Genomic DNA, 19,769 nt, shown 5'->3' on the forward strand with positions numbered 1-19,769 from the left:
AGTAGTTGATAGCTTCCGCTAGGTGACCAAGTCTGTAGTGGGGGTGGATGCTCAGAGAGTGTTACCACTAGAATAAGAATAGCCTGGGCAAAGTTCAGAAAGCTTCTATCCCTACTGGTGACAAAGGGCCTCTCGCTCAGAATGAAAGGTAGATTGTATGATGCATGTGTGTGAACTGCCATGCTTCACGGCAGTGAAACACGAGCCGTGACTGCTGAAGACATGCATAGGCTCGAAAGAAATGAAGCTGGTATGCTCTTTTGGATGTGTAATGTCAGTGTGCACACACGACAGAGTGTAAGCGCCCTGAGAGAAATGTTGGACATAAGAAGCATCGGATATGACATGCAAGAGAGACATTTACGTTGGTACAGTCATGTACTGTGGATGGACAAGGAGGGATGTGTGAAGAAGTGCCACTCCCAAACAGTGGAAGGAATCCGGGGTAGAGGGAGACCCAGGAAGACATGGGATGGGGTGCTGAAGCATGACCTTCGAATGTTGGGCCTCATAGAGGCAATGACAAAAGACAGAAACCTCTGGAGGTATGCTGTGACTGCGAAGACCAGGCGAATAAAATTAGTCCACAGCTGTAACCTACACCAGTGTCACATAACCAGCCCACTCAAAAGTACTTTGAATCGTAGGGGTACATCAACATAAACAGCAATATCAAAATCAAATGGAAATTGTAGTTATGAGCCCCATGTTGGTGGCATGTAAAAAGCACCATCCGAACGTGGCCAATGCCAGTGCCACTTTGACTGGCTTCCATGCCGGTGGGACGTAAAAAGCACCATCCAATCGTAGTCGATGCCAGCTCCTCTGGCCCCTGTGGCGGTGGCATGTAAAAAGCACCCACTACACTCTCGGAGTAGTTGGTGTTAGGAAGGACATCCAGTTGTAGAAACACTGCCAGATCAGATTGGGGTCTGGTGCAGCCTCCTGACTTCCCAGACCGCAGTCGAACCGTCCAACCCATGCCAGCATGGAAAATGGACGTTAAACGATGATGATGATGATATATACGACGGGCTTCTTTCAGTTTCCGTCTACCAAATCCACTCACAAGGCTTAGGTTGGCCCGAGGCTATAGCAGAAAGTGCCATGCAGTGGGACTGAACCTGGAACCATGTGGTTGGTAAGCAAGCTACTTACCACACAGTCACTCCTGCGCCTATATTTAAGTTCAATGAGAAACTTATGAAGGGCAAGAGAGCTGCATAGATTCATTTTAATTGGAGCTGGAATATAGTTAAAAAGACCATAAAATGCAAAGTCTATCATAGTCATTGTAATAGTTTACAGCATGATGTTAGCTTTTTGCTGTTTGTCTTTACACTTATTCATGCAATCATGCATAATTTAAGGATTTGTTAATGTGAACAGAACCAACACAACTTATGAATCATGTACAAAAATGCTCGAAGTTACTACAAATACTAACCCTCACAAACTCTGTCATCTTTTGAGATGATTTCACATAAAATAACATGGCGAAACTGCATTACAAAGATTAGATTTCCTTTCACAGAAAATGCCTCAGCTCTGATCAGTTGCAAGCTCCCTACAAAGCTCACACAAGAACCTTAGATTGCAGTCAAAGGAAAGCCATTTGACTGACTGGCAAAGTTTCAATCACCAATACAATCAATAGCACTATCACTGCTACCCTATCTAGTATGATTACAATCTGTCTTGTCTCTTTCCTACAGTATCTCATCACCCACATTCTGCACTAATTGTTTCACCTAGAACAACAACTTTGGGTTTCATGCCTCATTGGTGTTTATTCAAACTAAACATCAAACTCACCAATTTTACTCATTTAAGTAGGGCTTGAAAAAGCCCTGGATAGTACCCTCATATACATTACCTCACCATACATTGACAAACTTAACAGAAAATTACCAGTACAGCTATTAATAATTTTTCAACTCTTAATTGAATTTTTTAATTTTTTTAATGTATTGCAGTTACAAGAGATAAGAAAATAGATTTAGAAAAGAAACAGACTGCTAGAAATGTATTTCAATGTTATGTAATTGGTGCAAAGCATTCTGGAAAGGTATGTATATTTAAATGTTTGTGTATGTAAATATTGTGGTTAAGAAGTTTGCTTCTCAACGTCTGATTTTGGGTTCAGTTCTACTACATGATACCTTGGCCAAATGGCTTCTTTTATATCATGGTACTGACCAAATCCTTCTGAGTGGATTTGGTCATGAGGAACTAAAAGAAGTCCATTGCATATATGTGTTTCTCCTTGTCTTGTTACTGAGCCTCAATAAGCAAATGAGTGTATTGACTCTGTAGCTAGCTATAAGCCATTGATCTATGAATTCAAATGTTTCCACTGACAAATTATTTTTGCCATTTGCAATCAACCTTGCTGTGAAATGGCTGTTATTTTTACTACCAGTTAGAACAGATTAGTATAAGGAAGTGGATCCTGCTGTAGATATTTCTTAAAATATTCATATCAGTATTTGTACACATGTTAAAAATGGAAATTTGGGTGTTTCGTTAGTAACAGAAATAATCAAATACTTTAGTTCATTGTTGTAAGTTGTGATCTTTTTCATTAGACTTCAAATTATGTATGTCAATAATTTAAACTTGTATACAGTTGTTAATTACTATGTTATAAAGTATGTTATATACCTTTACTAGAATGCTACCTATCATGTGATTTGTGACTTTGGAAGTATACTTTTGCCACCATGGGTAATATTAGGAAATATGGCATACATGCAATAATTATAATTTAACTTTTATCAGATTTTTTGGTACTTATGTAAAATGATGAAATGAATACATCATCATTTAATGTCTGTTCATGTAGGCATGGATTGGACAGGTTCCATAATCTGTTTGGACTTGGTTTCTATGGCTATATGCCCTTCCTAATGCCAACCACTTTACAGAATGTACTGGGTGCTTTTTACATGTCACCATCACCAGTGCTTTTTAGGTGTCACCAGCACCAGAAGTAACAGAACACTAATTTTCAAAAAAAAAAAAATGACTACTCTGTTATTTACTACTTCTCTTCTGTCTCTGTGATTCTTTCTCTCTCACTGTGTATGCATAGTGCTCTTTTACTCATTGCCTGCCATCAGGCCTAGTTTGTGCACTTATCCTACACCTCTTATGTTACTTCTCTGTGTATCTCTCTTATACCCCACCCCATCTTGTGCATGACTGGAGAATTCAACCAACCAACATTTATAGTAGCTATTATTACATAGAGATTCCTTCTGCTGTTTCTAGATTTAATTAAAATTAAGACACAATTTTGTTGTAGGAAGCTAATTTTGCATAGGCATAAGACCACAAATTTGATGGGTTATTTTATGAACTCCATTAAGAATTAAAAGTGTAGTCCACTCTTGAGGGGTTTACATTTAGAACATGAAGGAATGCCATTAAATACTGCATGATGTTTAGTCCAACTCTGTCTCTGTTCTGCTAGGCTACCAAAGCATACTACTATGTATCAATAGGTTCTTTTATATATTTTTATTATGAGTTCTTAATTTTATTTACCCGACTAAAATCATAGTTCTACACTGAAGTTATAAAAAAACACTTCATCAAAAGTGCCCTTATGAAATATAATTAAGTGATAAAAATTAAAGGTTCCTTATTATTAAACATTCAAAATGTAGTTAAATTAAAAAAAAGAAAAACACTTTTCATGACTATTTAAAATGATATCTAATAATATGTTCCTTCTGTTTCTCCTTGTTCTTATCAGACATCATTCCTACAAGGTCATTTGGGACGAAATTTGCGTTATGTTGCCACCATAAACAAAGAACACTTTTCTTCATTCACAATAAATACAGTCCAAGTTTATGGACAAGAAAAGTATCTGCTGGTTTGTATAAAAATACTATTTATCTTTTTCATGCTCTTTTATTAGAGCAGCTTAATTTTCAAGCTGATATGGTAGGAATGGTCTGTTCTCCCTGATGTGTAAATATAAACATAGAAAAGAAAAATAGAATTAACAGTGACATTCTCTTTGTTCTTGTTACATTTTCATTGTTGTTGTTATCATTCTTATTGGTTGACTTTATATCTCTTAATTGAAACCCAAGTTAACTTTTGAAGAGAGTTAGTTAAAAACATCATTATAATTATAAACTGAAAAGTTCAGTGATGTTCCACACTCTGACAGTTGAATTTTGATGAGTTTGACATTCACACTGAACTTTCTTGTATTATTCTTTCTTGTTATTGAATTAATGTTGCATTATTTTCATATTATAGTAATATTATATTATTACACTTACAACATAATTCTGTTGAAAATATTGAATTTATTCAATTTCTTTAAAGCAGGGGAGTTATAACTCTCCAATCAACCCTTCTCTTTCATCTATAGCTGCCTACACTGTGCACTGTTCTTTTGTTATTGCAGCTCCATGAAGTTGATGTGTCGCTGTGCGACATGCTAACACCAACAGAAATCAATTGTGATGTTGCCTGCCTTATTTATGATGTCACTAAGCCAAAGTCATTTGAATATGCTGCTAAGATGTTCTTGGTAAATAACTAATCCTTTTCTTGATATTGAATCAATAACTGAATAGTGACAACAATTAACCATTATCTATATGTTACTGATTCTTAGTTTTTTGTTTTCTTTTGAGAGGTAGGTTTATTTGGAAAAATAGTATTGTGTGGGTCTGTGCACTTTGTTCTATTTAGTTTGATTCATTATTGTTATAATTCAAAGCCCATCAGAGTTCACGCTGTTTTTTATTCCTAGTTGATAAAATTAAGTACCATTTGCTTATAGTTAGATACCTGTTTAAAAGGTGCCATTAGTAATTTATTTGCAATGAATAGAATCTCTGAATGACACCAGTTCAGAAGTTAGTTCCAAGGTATAGTTGCTTTAAGTTAATGTAACTAAGATTGCTTTCTTGGAATTAATATTATTACAATACCTGCCAACAGATACACACATATTCAATGAAATAGACATCTTGAAAATATCCTTTTACAAACTTTACCGCTCTCCAAAAACTATACATAACTCCTCTTTCTCACTACTCATGAACAATGCACAGCTAACTTCATCATACTCCCTATAATTTCTAGTGACATTTTTTGGTTACTGACCAGACCAGGGTTTTCAAAAGTTTCTGCTTAAGGTCTATGCTGAGTACACAGTCTTTCCATATTGTTTTGAGCAACCTCAGGGTTGATCTTCCTGCACTGTCTTGCTCTGATTACCTACATAAAGTTTGCTGTTTGGTCATCAGTGGAGTCCATGTTCTTGAACTTGTAAACTTGGGCTAGTTTAACCCCTTGGCATCATAGGTAAGCTACTCTGGTTCCCTGGTGGCTGCCATGATCTTGGTCTTTTTAGTGCTAATCTCTATTTCAAATTTGTCAGAGACTTTGTCATTTAGTCTCTCATGCAAGATTTGTTCTCAAAATTAGTTATGTAAAATTTCATCTGCCAGCATTATTAACATGTTTACTAGTTTCTTATTTTCTTTAAACAGAAATATTTTTTCGATACCCGTATACCTGTATTGTTTGTTGCTTGCAAAGCTGAACACCGAGAAGTAACACAAGACTTTGAGATGACACCAATTCAGTTTTGTACTAAGTATAAATTACCACCACCACAGTACTTTACTTGTATCGATAAAATAAACAAAGACATTTACGTGAAATTAGCTACAATGGCTGCTTATCCGTAAGTATTTGACAAATTCTATTATTTTTTTAAAGGTTTTTATATTATTTACTCCTTTTAAAAAAAAGTTTTATCATATTCAAATACATTTTATGTATTTGTACAATTTCAATTTGCTGCATTCCCATCCCTTTACCTCACTGATTTTTATTATGCTTCACTAGGAAACATTTAATCTCTCTTTGATGGAAATTTCTGTACAAAACTTTGGAATTCTCATCTTCATGGATAGCAAAATAACGTAATCCACTTCCTGAACTTTGGCATTACTACTTGATAATGCAGACTATTACCACTTTTCCTGGATTCTACTGTTTCACTGTAATTATTGTTATGCCTTCTAAAATATATTCGTGTACCTTTTAGTTCAGCAGTATAACTAGATAATATTTTATGACAAAGGGAGAATATTAAATTTTATATGTGTATGGCTGTGTGGTTAAGAAGTTCACTTCTCAATTACATGATTTTAGGTTCAGTCCCACTGCTGTGTACCTAGACTGAAATTGAAAGAAGCCCATGTGTCTGTGTACATCTGCACTCTACAAGAGCCACTTGCTATGAGTAGTGTTGTTGTCATTTTTTCTGTCAACAAATTTTCTGTTCACTTTACACCTTCGAAGATGTGTGAAATAAGAAATCCCTTACTTGATAAAACTGGTTACAGTGTCAGCAACATGAAGGGCATCTAGCTGTAAAACAATGTCTCAGTAATACATAATGAATGACCCATGCTAGCATGGCAAAATGGATGTAAAATGAATCAACAAATAAATGTGTGTGTGCATGCAGGCTCATATCTATAGTTCATGTTCATGTTCAGCTTATAAATAAATTGATGTGATAATGACATGAACTTGAAACAATTATTTCATGCAAGTTAGGATCACATCTATTTATGAGAGAAATTCATCTTTTTTAATGTTTACTAAGATGGTGTACTATACTGCTAACAGGAAACAGATAGGGTTGGATAAGGCTGAGGTTGGCTTATAATGTTAGAAAGTCAGATCTTTGAAAATTAAGTCACAAATGAAATATCATCACAAGAAATTCACTATGACATGCTGTTGTGAAAATTTGTCCTACTGAAGTTAAAATATATGATTCAATCCAACAAGCATTTTTCAGAAAACTGAATATGAGTGCAGGCATGGCTGTGTGTTAAAAGTTTGCTTCCCAACTACATGGTTCTGGGTTCAGTCCCACTGCTTGGCACCTTGGGCAAGTGTCTTCTACTGTAGCCTCAGGCTGACCAAAGCCTTGTGAGTGGATTTAGTAGATAGAAACTGAAAGAACCTTGCTCTGTGTGTGTGTGTGTGTGTGTTTGTCTCCCACCACTGCTTGGCAACTGGTGTTGGTTTGCTTACATCCTGAAAATGCAGCTTAGATTTAAAATGGAATTGTAAAATAAACTGAGGATGGGGTAATATGATGCTCTGTAAGTTTGAAGTTTATATCTCACTGTATTATTGAACTGTGTTATTTCTGCCCCTAGTTTGGATAGAATTGAAGTTAACATCAAAGCTTTTCATTATTTCATAAGAAAAGCACAAGGAGTTTAGGTGCAGTTTGTCTTTACATATTAAGAAAGTAAAAATAATTTTAATGCATTTAACAAGTTTGCATAAGATAAACTGTTTTAAATCTTTAGATTTTACATTCACATTTTCTTTTAATTTATTCAAAACTATATTGATGAAAGTAGTTATAAATTGATATTTGGATAAACAGTTCCACAAAAACTGAGATTTCTTAACTTCTTTTTCATCATCATCATCATCATCATCATCGTTTAACGTCCGCTTTCCATGCTAGCATGGGTTGGACGATTTGACTGAGGACTGGTGAAACCGGATGGCAACACCAGGCTCCAGTCTGATTTGGCAGAGTTTCTACAGCTGGATGCCCTTCCTAACGCCAACCACTCAGAGAGTGTAGTGGGTGCTTTTACGTGTCACCCGCACGAAAACGGCCACGCTCGAAATGGTGTCTTTTATGTGCCACCCGCACAAGCCAGTCCAGGGGCTTTTTTAATATTATTTCTTTGTGCAATATAAATTTTTATTTTTATGGTCTTCATTTTAATCTAGTTGCATTTTGACTCTTTAGCATTTACTCTCTTTAATGTAATGTGTTTTTATTCATGTTTTGAATTAATCATGCATTATCTTGTATCTTCAAGATTTTGATGATGTACTTGTTTAGTTTTACAATGACATTGCAGGGTAGGTGCAAGAGGCCAGATCTAGCCAGTTTGAACATAAAACAAGTAGAATATTTTGACTGGACATGGCCTGTTTAAATGCTAGAAGGTTAATGTTAGTAATGATTTATGGCAAATAGTGTTTGTAAAGTGTTTTCACATTTAGTATCATGATCTACAGAAAACCATTATTGTAGTCTATACTAATATATAAGAATATGAGTTGTCACAGAAATATTTTGAGAGGAATTATTGAGTGTGTTGAGATTTCCAGGCTAATAATCTTGTATTTTAGAAAAGAGTGCCCCTAAAATTGAAAATCTAGGTAAACTTTGATATGTTTTTCTCTTGCTGCCATTTTGATCTGATTTGGTTTCCACTTAATTCTTTAACATTCTCTGTCAAATGTAATGCTTATTTACCTTTGTCCTGAATTAATCACACAATGTATGATGGCTTCAAGTTTTCAATGAGGTGATTGTTTATTTTCAGAATGGCATTGTAGGGTAGGTGTGTGAGTCCAGATCAGGCTGGTTTGAACATAAAGCACATACAATGTTTGGGTCAGCTATGGCCAGTTTAAATGCTAAAGGGTTAAATTTGTCAATAATTGGATTTACATATAAGTTACAATTAAGAGAAATATATCTTAGAGATTGTGAAAGAGTATTACAGGAAGTAATACATTTGGGCTTGTTTACTTTTTTACTGTTCACCAAAATCTCATGAATTAGATGTATCTTATTCAAACTTAGAAATACTTTGCAAGCTAAAGTATGCCAGTCTCCTGGCTATATCTTTTTGTATAGCTGCAAAGATGAATTAGTCAGTAAGCTTATTGGGTAAAATTTAAATCAGTTGTGAGATAACAATGAGGTTATGTAAGAGGCATTTTTCTAATCTTAGCATTTATGAAACCATTTACATTGAATAATGTTTCTTGCCTAAGCTTGTTTCATGTTCCTGTTATATTGGTTTGAGATTTGAGTCTTTTCTTTTTAATTACCTTTTATTTATTTTCTCTCTTTTGAGAACAACACTGAGTATAAGAACTTCAGGTATAAACAATTTCAAAGTCAAATATGTTCAATAACTGAAAACCTGTATTTTTTAGAAATAATTTAAAATAAACTAATCTGTTGTATTTATTAACTTATCTATTATTGCAACTACTATTATTTTATTGTCACTACTTAATATTTGAATTTCTAGTGAAAAAAGAAGTTGGACAAAATACAAGGGTTTTTAATTTGTGTTTTAATGGGGTTTTTTTCTATGTTCAACTGTTAATATATATATTTTGTTGAAAATTCTTTTTCTACTAATTATAGTCCTCTTTTTTCAGTAATGAAATCAATCTCATTACTTCAAGATTTATTTTGTTCAATCTTGAAATTTAAGTTCTGTTATTGTTCAGTTTTGTTCCATTTGACTATAGAAACACTTCATTAAACTATATATTGCCTTTAAATCAAACAAGCACATACAACCCCCCAATGAAACAAAAAGTTTTTTTTTTTGTTTTAGTTTTAAAAACATAGTTAACAGCAACATTATCTCTTCTTTGCATTGTGCTTCTATTTCTAATAATTTGCATTAATCAGTCCTCTTCACTTTTTTACATACTATGTAGTGCTATTTTCATGCAGTTGACTTTTTTTTTGTATAAATATATATTTCATTTTCCCTTTCTTCCTTTATCATTTCCCCACCATTTGTCATTTAAAAATTTTTTTTCGTTTGTAATGGTTTTCACTTGTCAGCATTAAGTGAGCTGCCTGTGTGTTTTAGCCCTCTCTTTGGTTTCTTTTTGCAGCAACCTCAAACGTTTGGTGCACATGCTGCTGGTCCATCAGCGATCAATCTGGTTGGAGGAAAAACTGAGGTTTTTTGTCTATCTTTGATGTTTCTTTCTTTGTTGTCATGTCTCTGGTTTACCTTAATAGTTGAGTCATAAACACTAAAGCATCCTTTTAATGTCACTTCTCCTACTTTGCTTTCACCTCACTTACCCAATTCATTTTCCAATAACAAAAACATAAGTTTGTATAACATCAGTAACCTGTATTTGATTAGAATTCTGCAGATTTTTCAAATTTAATGCTTTTCTTTTCTATTATATATAATATTTAAAAAAAACCCACCTTATTTATGTGTAAATATATTAGTGTTAATTTGATTATCTTGAAATTATCTAAGATTGATTTTTAAAAATTTCTATTAATGAATCAAACAAAGAAAAAATACATTTATTGTAGACATGAAAACTCCAAATTATATTTTAAAAGTCCATTCATATTATATTCCAATATCGGGTTTATAATTTGAAATTTCGATATTGTACATAGGTAACAAGTATATTCCTTACATCTCAAAAAGAGATGTATTTGACAAAATAAGCAATAAGATTTAAATTCTTATAAAAATGAAATCATTGGTAATTAATTTCTTGTTCAGTCAATTTATATTTTCAAGCAACGATCTTCATTGCTAAATTATAAAAGCAAAAACTGACAATTCATTTTGCTTCCTTGCATGCTACATTTTCTCTACTCCTCTTTAAATGTTAATGTTTCTGAAAGTTTTTAAATGTTAACATTTAAAATTAAAAAAGAATATTTTCTGATACCTCATTATTATTCCTGCTATCACAATTCTAATAAGTTGCATGTAAATAAGATAGATATTGATTTCATATTTCTTACATCCATTGAAATAAGTTGTCCCTTATTTGATTCAGGTTTTGTATCTGTTTGAGTTAAATCTCTATTCTGATGTATTTAATAAAAAAATATATATAACTGATGGGCTCAAAGATATAATTTCTCGTCTTAAAGCATTATTATTAATAAATGTCTATGATAAGAATATGTAACCAAAAAAAAAAAAACGTTGGTGTATTAAACTAGTCACTGGATAACCATTGTTGATACCTGTGTAGTGTAACAAGTTAACAACATTAGTAATCAAATTTTTAGTGTCCATTCAAACAGAACCTGAAATTCAAAGAATGTTATGTTTTTCATATTTTGCATGAATATCTTTGGTAGTGGGGTCTTTTTATGATTGCTTTTGTTTTTTTTTTTGTTTTGTTTTTTTCATCAGTTTTCAATTGAATTGTTGTAAATGTAGGCACCTCTTATAATCAATATCTCAATGCTGTTTTCTGATATGCACTCATGCATGTACATGTGTATAAGCACACACACACACACACATATTCACACATGCCTGCACATAAGCACACAATTGAGAAACTGGCTAAATGTAAAAATTGACTGTCCTGGTATAGACTCTGAGTCAAACTAGTAATACAAAAAGATGTCATAGCCAATGATTGGTGTAGCAGTATTATTATCAATTGCTACAAGGCTTAAGAAGATACTCTAAATAGATGCAACTACAGAGGTATTAAATTAATGAACCAAGTTATGAAAATGACAGAAAGAATTAGGAACAGGAAAGATTAGGAGCAGAATTAGCTCAGATGAGATGAATTACAGTTTGTGGTAGAACATAATATCCTCTTCCTTTTGATGCAGCTACAGGGTAAGTTCTCAGTTTAGAGCAAGCCAGTATACCTTACATTTGTTGACCTCGAGAAGACATTTGATAAGGTACCATATTCTGTAGTCTAATGGTCACTATGAAAACAAAGTGTAAATGAATGACATATGAAAGTCATGCAAGACTTGAATAGAGGTCCCATAGCAAAATGAGACTCGAGAACTGCTACATATCAATGAGCTAGAAATTTGAAGTGTAGAAGCAAAAACTAGAATCAAGAAGCCACAAAGTAAATATACCAAAGACAAACGTTTTAGTAAGTAAAAGAATACAGGGGTCTACTACTATTCGGAATATGTAGAGAAAGAGTTGTAGGAATTCCATAAAGTGTGGAAACTATGATTGAACAAAGGTTTCATAGGAATCATAAGCAGATTGATGGAGAAGATGTAATAGATGCATACCATAAGCAGTAAGAGTTCCGTGTGAAATAATTGCTTTCAGTTACTTGGAAGACTCTCTCAACCAACTTAGTAGTGGAAGCTGGTGTTTTGAAAGCAGTGTAACCATAGTAAGAATATAGTAGGGAAAGTTCTTGGAGCTATTACTTGTAATAAAAGGATTATCTCTCAGAGGGAGATATATAAAGACTAGAAAAGAAAACGGTGGACATGCTCTGTTACATATATAATGATAGTGTGCATGAAAAGTGGAGCACAAATGCGCTGAGAGAAAAACTGAGTGTAAGAAAAATTAGGTGTAGTGTGTGAAAGTGAAGTTTATGTTGGTATAGACATGTGATGCATATGAAGGATGGCAAACAGTCCAAGTGGAAGGAACCTGTGGAAGAAGATTGAGTTTCATGGAAGAGATGATAGATGACTGCCATGAGTGACAATGGGTGCTTGAGAAGACCAGTTCAACTCTTGCAAGCATGGAAAAAGAAAACATATGACCTATTACTTCATGGTGTGGGGGTGGGATTCGCAGGGGAATTAGATTAGGGAAATGATATAAGGATGACTCCAAACTTGACAACACTAGGTCTCACAGACAAAGCAGTGTAAGACCGATGCACATAAAAATATACAAATCCATCTATGAAAAAAAATGATGCTAAATTAATTGTGTGCAGAGGAATGTCAACAAAGAGATGTATAACGAAATATTGATGAGTAATCATTTACCATTCACTTTATTTTCATTCAACATTTAATGAAGGAAACTGTTCTCAGTATTCATTAATGAACCCGCCTTTGTTTCATGACTTCAAATGCTTTTAAAAAATTGAATTTGACTGCCCTTTTTTTCAATCAGTTATTTCAAGAAAAGTATATTTCTGATATCCTGTAAGGTTTCTCTCTTCCTGGAATCATCATCATCATCATTTAGCATTTACCTTCTATGCTGGTATGTGTAGGACAGTTTGATATGATCTGACAAGTCCCAGGGTTGCATCAAACTCCAGTGTTTGTTTTGGCAGGTGTTTCTATGGTTGGATGCCCTTCCTAACACCAACTATTTTATTAAGTGTACTGGGTGCTTTTTTTATGGTTCCAGAATGAGAGAGTTCACCATGTAATTTGAAAGATAAAAAGGCTCTCACAGCTGAGTAAGAATGGACTGTTTGTAATGTTGGTACAGTTAGAGATGAAGTTAGTGTACTAAAAAAACCATGTAAAAGAATGGGCATCCACAGAGGAGTAATCACCAGAGAACTCTGTCCTACTTGGCACAGGCTTCAGAGGAGTGTATAACAAAAGTGAGCATAACTTTCTTAGCAACTGATGTAGGTTGTTCAAATTGTACATAATGGCAGAGTAACTCTTTTTCTGCAGTTACTCTTTTTCCTGTTCTTTATTGCTGGTAAATAATGGGTTCTAAGCATAAGCAATGTGCTGTCATTAAATTCTTGACAAAGTGGGGTCCAGACTGTTCGACAACTACAGAAAGCCACATGTTGTTTAGAGATGACATCGTTAATGAGAGCAATATGCACAAGTGGATGAAAAGGTTACCAGCCACACAGTGGAGAAACTAAAGAACTGCAACCATTGTCACAAATCACCAGCGAGTAGACAAAGTGATTAATGCAGACAGATGAGTCATAATTTGTGAGCTAGCTCTACAACTGGACTCTGGCCGCAATGCATTACAGAAGATGGCTGAAGACTTTGGGTATTGTAAAGTTTGTGCTCCAGTACTTAACACCTGATTTGAGAGGGAAAAGGGTGGAAGTTGGTTTTTATCTGCTGCAAGTTTTTGGAACTAACTATGACATTTTATTCTTATCTGGTGACAGGAGATGAAATGTCAGGGTTCCTTTATAATCAGGAAATGAAGGCTCAGTCCAAGGAATGGCACCACACGTTTCCTCCAAGGTCTATGAAATTCAAGAACCAGGAATTGGTGCAGAAAGTTATGGTCACTGTTTTTGGGATGACAAGGGTGTCATTCTCCTTGATTTTCTTGAACATGGAAGGACCTTGAACAGTAATCAGTACACAAAGACTTTCAAAAAGCATAGAAAAGGGATTAGGAAAAAGAAAGCAAACAAGAATCTGAAAACGATCCATATCCGCTTTGACAATGCTCTACTACACCCATTTTCAGTAATACATCCAGCAACTGGTAAATTGGGCTGGTTATTGGTCACCATCCACTGTACAGCCCAGATCTGGCACCCACTGACTTCCACCTGTCCAGTCCAATGGAAAACAGTCTTTGGGAACAGAGATTTGATGACATAGAGGAGGTGAAAGTGTGAAGAAGTGGCTAGAACAAAGCAGACCTGAGTCTTTTCAAAGAGGATTTGAGATTTGGGTTCATCAATGGTGCAAATGCATCACTTGTGACGAAGACTATGTTCATTAGTATTTTTGTGTAGAGGTAGAGTCACTCTACCAGCATGTGCAATTTAAACAACGTACATCAGTTAATAAAACGTTATGCTCACTTTTGCGTTACTTTTAGAACGAGCCTCAAACAAAATGAATATGAAGAAGATGCCAGTATGTTTAACTTGAACTGTGATCAAGTTTCATTACAAAAGTATAGAAGAGACAAAGTAGACAAATCTTAGTGAAATCTATTGATCAAAGTAACAGGTTTTTCGTGATCAACAAATTTACTTCAACTAAAATTTAAGTTAAGAGTCATAGAGTAGAAAGATGTTTCTGACAATCCCAGTTCTTACTGTTTTATGTTACTGACTGAATTGAGAGAGACACAAATATTTTGCCATTTGCTCAAAAAAATCTAGAACCTCATTCTCTTGTATTCAATATTTCAATAATTTTAATGAAGATAAGTCACCGAATTTTTCACTTTGCATCTTTCTGGAGACAGTAATGGAAAATCAGTCTAGTGCACCAGCTCCTTTACACAGTCACAGTGTCATTGTAAACAGCACCTACAATTAAATAAGACTACAGAATTATTGTCAACAAAAAGGCAAAAGGGAGTTGAGATGATGTTCTCATTGTTGTTAGTGATATGAAGTGAAAATATCAACTGAGAAGTGAATCCAAGTTTTAAGCTCAGTTTACTGCAAGTTTACTATCACCTGATTTCAATCTCCATGGATGTTATGAGTTATTGTTAAAAAACAACAACAGTAAAGTGTATGTGGGGTACAAGTTTCCATTCATTTTCTTTGTAGTCAATCATACTATGAATATTGTTTCAAAAAAATTAAAAAGAAATAAGAAACAACAAAAGGTATAGTAATTATGGGTAACAATTGAAAATATAAACCACATATTGTTTTGATTAATTCACTATTTTTATTAACTTATAAGAAACTATATGACAAACCATATTTACTTGAGGGCAATGTGATCTCAAATATAATGCAACCTCCATTTTTTGTGCCTAAAAAAATAATCAATAATATATTTTATCCTTTTTTTTTTAAACTTGTGTATAATGTTCTTCTCCAGTTTTGATTCTGGTGTTTTTTTAATTAATTTTCCTGTATTTATACATGTATAAATGCAGCATATTGGAAGTAAAAATGTTAGAGCCTTAAATCATCATAAAAGAGAATCATGAAAGTGTCATATCAGAAGAACTACTGAAAGTAATTAAAATCGCTGACAATTTTGAAGTTAGTGGGATTCTCATTGAGAAACAAGCAATGTCATATACCTTGGGTTGTGTCTGATATGAAAGTTTAGTTTTATTTTAAACTGTCATTGTTGTGAAATCCATTGTAGTAGATGACTGGATGTCATAAGTTGAACTTTGCATAAAATATTTTGCAAATCAGTCATTACATAATCAGATTTAATAATAAAGGAAAGATCAGTATATATCCACCTAACAGTGGTACATGGACTGTTGCATATCAGCCATTCTGTACAACTCTTAATCAAAACTAGAACCCTTGATCTATTGGAATTGCTAATTGATTGGAAAGGCTAGTCTGAGATAGTACTGAGCAGCATTCTGGTGACTTTACCCAAACACCTTGAACTTCAGCTCAGCAGAGTAAGTTAATAAATTATGAATTATACATGGATTACAGCATAGAACTGTACCTATTTAAAGTTTGTGTTTAGAGCAAGCTAAACTTGACCTGCAAGAATTAAATATGTTGACCACAAGGTATATATGATATGATATGCACCATCAACCTTTACTGTAGTAATCCAGCATAACATTAACTTGGTCAGTTCTACCTCTCCATGAGAAGCCTGCTTTAAGAGAGCTTTTAAGAATTGTAAAGGGAAAGGTTATATTTAGAACTCCTTAATAAAACTTTGGAAATTAGAGAAAATTGACAAAGTCCCATAATGAGCCAAGAAAGAATGTCCATAGAGAAAAGGAAAATTCCTTATTGAATCATAGTTTTCTCTCAAAACCATTAAGAATAATATATACTTCATGATTTCTTGGAAATTTCTGTAGCAAATCTTCAAACTGTTGTTGATTTGATTTTTATCTTTTGTTTGGATGTTTAGATAATGTTTCTATTTATATTCATCATCAAATTCAGTAGAAAATAAAAAGTTGATATTTAGTGACAATAAAGGTAAATTCATGTCTTATAAGATATTAGAGTCATTATGATGAGTTAGAAAATAATTTGCTTTGACCATTAGATATCAGAAACTTGTTAGTCTTTTAATGAAATATTGCAAATGTTTATTTTTCTTTTCAAAGCTCTGTTGTGATATTAATCTAATGAATAGATATATTATTATCCTAACTGAAAAGGAATCATCTTTTAAGTTTTAAACTAAAATTGCAAATTCTTATGACTTCAGTTCCCTTGTATTGTATTTACAGAATAGAATTTTGATTAATCACTTAGTTCGGTTTTTTTTTTTTTTTTTTTTTTTTTTTTTTTTGCTTTCAGCTTAGGTCTTTTTATTTATTCATTTACAACCATCTTCATAATTGTTTTCTATGGTCTCTTATCTGTATTAGTTATTTTTTTTAGATGTGGACACATTATAAAATATTTGCTACTCTAAGTATTACTTTATAGCAAGTAATAGGCTATTATACTTCAAATTTCGTTGATAATAAATCTTAATTTTCATTATATTTTATATTTTATGGTACAATAAAAATTTCATCTGCTGAATTTAGTGCAAGGTTTTGAATATTGCATGAGATTGTTTTCATCTAAACTGAATCAGTAAAATTAAACTTCTGTTCTTAAATGATATAGTTTCAGATTGAAATGTAGTAAAAAATTAGCTGTATGTTTTGTGTCAAGTGTTTTGCATGAGCTTTGTTTGAAAAATATATTTACTCTAGAGAAGTATTAGTGACTTTAAGCAGCTTGCACTGTCTTGATAGTAAATATGATTCTTGTATTCAGTTTGAATTTATGGTTTGTGGAAACAGTACAAGTTGAATTATAAAAATTTTATTGTTTTAAAAGCTTTTTTAAATTTTGGATAAAATTGAAATTTCTCTTTGTAGATGGTTATTTCATGATAGTTACTGTTTCTGTTTTAAGTAAAATATATGATTCTTATAATCAAATAGACCCTATAATACAATATAGGGTTTTAAATAATGCTTCTTAACTTTTGATGTCAGTTGTTATAACTGAATACTATCTATTATATTTCACCTTCACAAATGTGTAAGGAATGGTTTGGACTATCACACACTTCTGCTAGTAGGTTATAGAAATATATTGTAATATACAGATGTCAAAAAGAATAATCTCAGTTAATAAAATATTGTTGATCTAAGTCAATGATAATATCAAAAAATTTAGCTGAAAAATCCTTTAGGTAAACTAGATATTGATCTTTTAAATATTTATTGTATTGTTAAGTAAATTAAAATATCTGTTGAAATCGTTTCTCTCCCAAAACTGATCCACATCTAATTATCTCATTATCTAAAATTCTTTCCTGATCTGTGGTTGTTTCTTCTTCCCTACAGTGCATCTCATTTGGAAATTTGGCTTCCTTTCCACCTGTATTCTCAAAAGTAGGATAACTTTGACTTTTGAACTCAGAGAGATTCTCCTTTGCACATCTAAAATATCTGCTTTGATTCACAACACTTCTTTCTCCCACAATATTGTTGATTCTACTCTCTTGTTGTCACTCATCAGGACTATTATATTTTTTAAATCTACAGTTTATTCCAATACAGTGCATGCACACAACCACACACACTTTCTTATACTTCATTTTTTTGTCATATATGATCTTTCACATCATGTTTTAACTGAAAGGTAGTGCTTGTTTACACAACTGCATCAGTGTAATATTTATTGTTATATATATATATATATATATATATATATATATATATATTTGTGTTTTAATATTTGTAGATTTACTCTGGAAACTTTTTGGGACAATATTATCAAGTCCAGAGAACATAATTTGGTCTTTTACTTATTAAAAGTTCATGAAATAGCTAAATCTAGATTGAATAAAAGTATAGTTTATAAATTTATATTACTGACTAAAATCATTATATTAGGAGTTAATTTATTACTATTCTTTTGATGTTATTTTGATTATTATTAAGAAATCAATACTAGTAAATAATAAACTACAACAACAACAAAATCATATTTCTCCTTTTTTGATGGTTACTAGTTTAAAATGTTGCTACTCCCCTTCTAATTAAATTTTTAATCAATTGGAAATGTTTAATTTAGTCAAATATGTTTCTATTGCATAATGTCTTTCTTTTTATGGTTGGCAAGAAAATTTTACCTAGAAATCCCTTATCAGTTGTATTTTTGGAAGAATCACCTTCATCAATAATTAAAACACTCAATGATATTATTATTAGTAGTATTTATTTCTTTAGGACTGTGAATGGCTGCATCACTGCAGAATATTTTCAGAATTTTATTCCTACAGGGGTTGACTTTGCCATTCATCCTTCAGCTATTAGTAAAATATTGATTATTAATAAATCATTTTCACTTATTTTTTCATTTTAAGTTAATAATTATAATTCTTAGTGCTGGTGTTTTAATTTTTGGTCAAAGATGACTCTTCCAAAAATAGGATTTATTTTTATTGACCTGAAATGCTTTTCTGTTTTGTATGTATTCTTTTTAATTTCCTCCCTGCTTGCATAACTTTAGAGCTTACCTGTTGTTTGTACAAATGTTTAATTATTGTATTTGTTGTCATTCTTATACCTGTGTAGATATTTCTTTTTCAAATGTTAAGCGTATGTTAGTATAATAGCTGATGAAGCTTGTTTTCTTTGTCTATTTTAATTGTATTGCTAACTCACTTTATAAGCTGTGTTAATGAATTACTAATAACATTCTAGCTTTGATGTTTAAAAATGCTTTTGAACAAAGCAAAACAGAAGCTGCTTTTCATACAATCTAATTGTATATTGATTTAAAGTGTTCGCTTCAAATTAAACGTATATTGAATATCTAACTGGTACTTATTTCCTAAATAGCCTTTTACCAAATTTAGTATCTTTTTTAAGGAGGCGTAGGAGTGGCTGTGTGGTAAGAGGCTTTCTTTCGAACCACATGGTTCCGGGTTCAGTCCCACTGCACCTTGGGCAAGTGTCTTCTACTATAGCCTCGGGCCGACCAAAGCCTTATGAGTGGATTTGGTAGACGGAAACTGAAAGAAGCCTGTCGTATGGGGCTATTAGACAAAAGAAACAGGCTTGGAAGAACGGTGGTAGCAGGGAATTGTACCAATCTGCCAGAAGGGAAGCTAGGCGACAGGTTTATTTAGCCAGAGGGGAAGCAGATAAGAAAAGATTTGCCAATGTTCTGTGCCGTGAGGACCAAATACTTGAGGTATTTCGTGTTGCAAGACAGTGTAGGAGAGAGAATAGTGATGTCGTAGGAAAGAAATGTGTTCG

General features: G+C 32.9%; 1 protein-coding gene across 2 annotated transcripts in view; it reads left to right on the forward strand.

Moving 5' to 3' along the window:
- The window catches only part of LOC106871508 (mitochondrial Rho GTPase 1), a 99,496-nt gene that overhangs the window by 68,766 nt on the left and 10,961 nt on the right, over positions 1 to 19,769 (forward strand). The window contains exons 16-20 of one of the 2 annotated variants that reach the window (XM_014918007.2): positions 1,977 to 2,068; positions 3,761 to 3,883; positions 4,430 to 4,555; positions 5,526 to 5,722; positions 9,745 to 9,813. In XM_014918007.2, coding sequence (XP_014773493.1) covers positions 1,977 to 2,068; positions 3,761 to 3,883; positions 4,430 to 4,555; positions 5,526 to 5,722; positions 9,745 to 9,813 — 607 coding nt within the window. The remainder of the gene's footprint in view (positions 1 to 1,976; positions 2,069 to 3,760; positions 3,884 to 4,429; positions 4,556 to 5,525; positions 5,723 to 9,744; positions 9,814 to 19,769) is intronic. The other variant, XM_014918008.2, reaches the window with a different exon arrangement.

This window comes from Octopus bimaculoides, chromosome 1 (genome assembly GCF_001194135.2).
Source record: "Octopus bimaculoides isolate UCB-OBI-ISO-001 chromosome 1, ASM119413v2, whole genome shotgun sequence".
Lineage (NCBI taxonomy): Eukaryota > Metazoa > Mollusca > Cephalopoda > Octopoda > Octopodidae > Octopus > Octopus bimaculoides.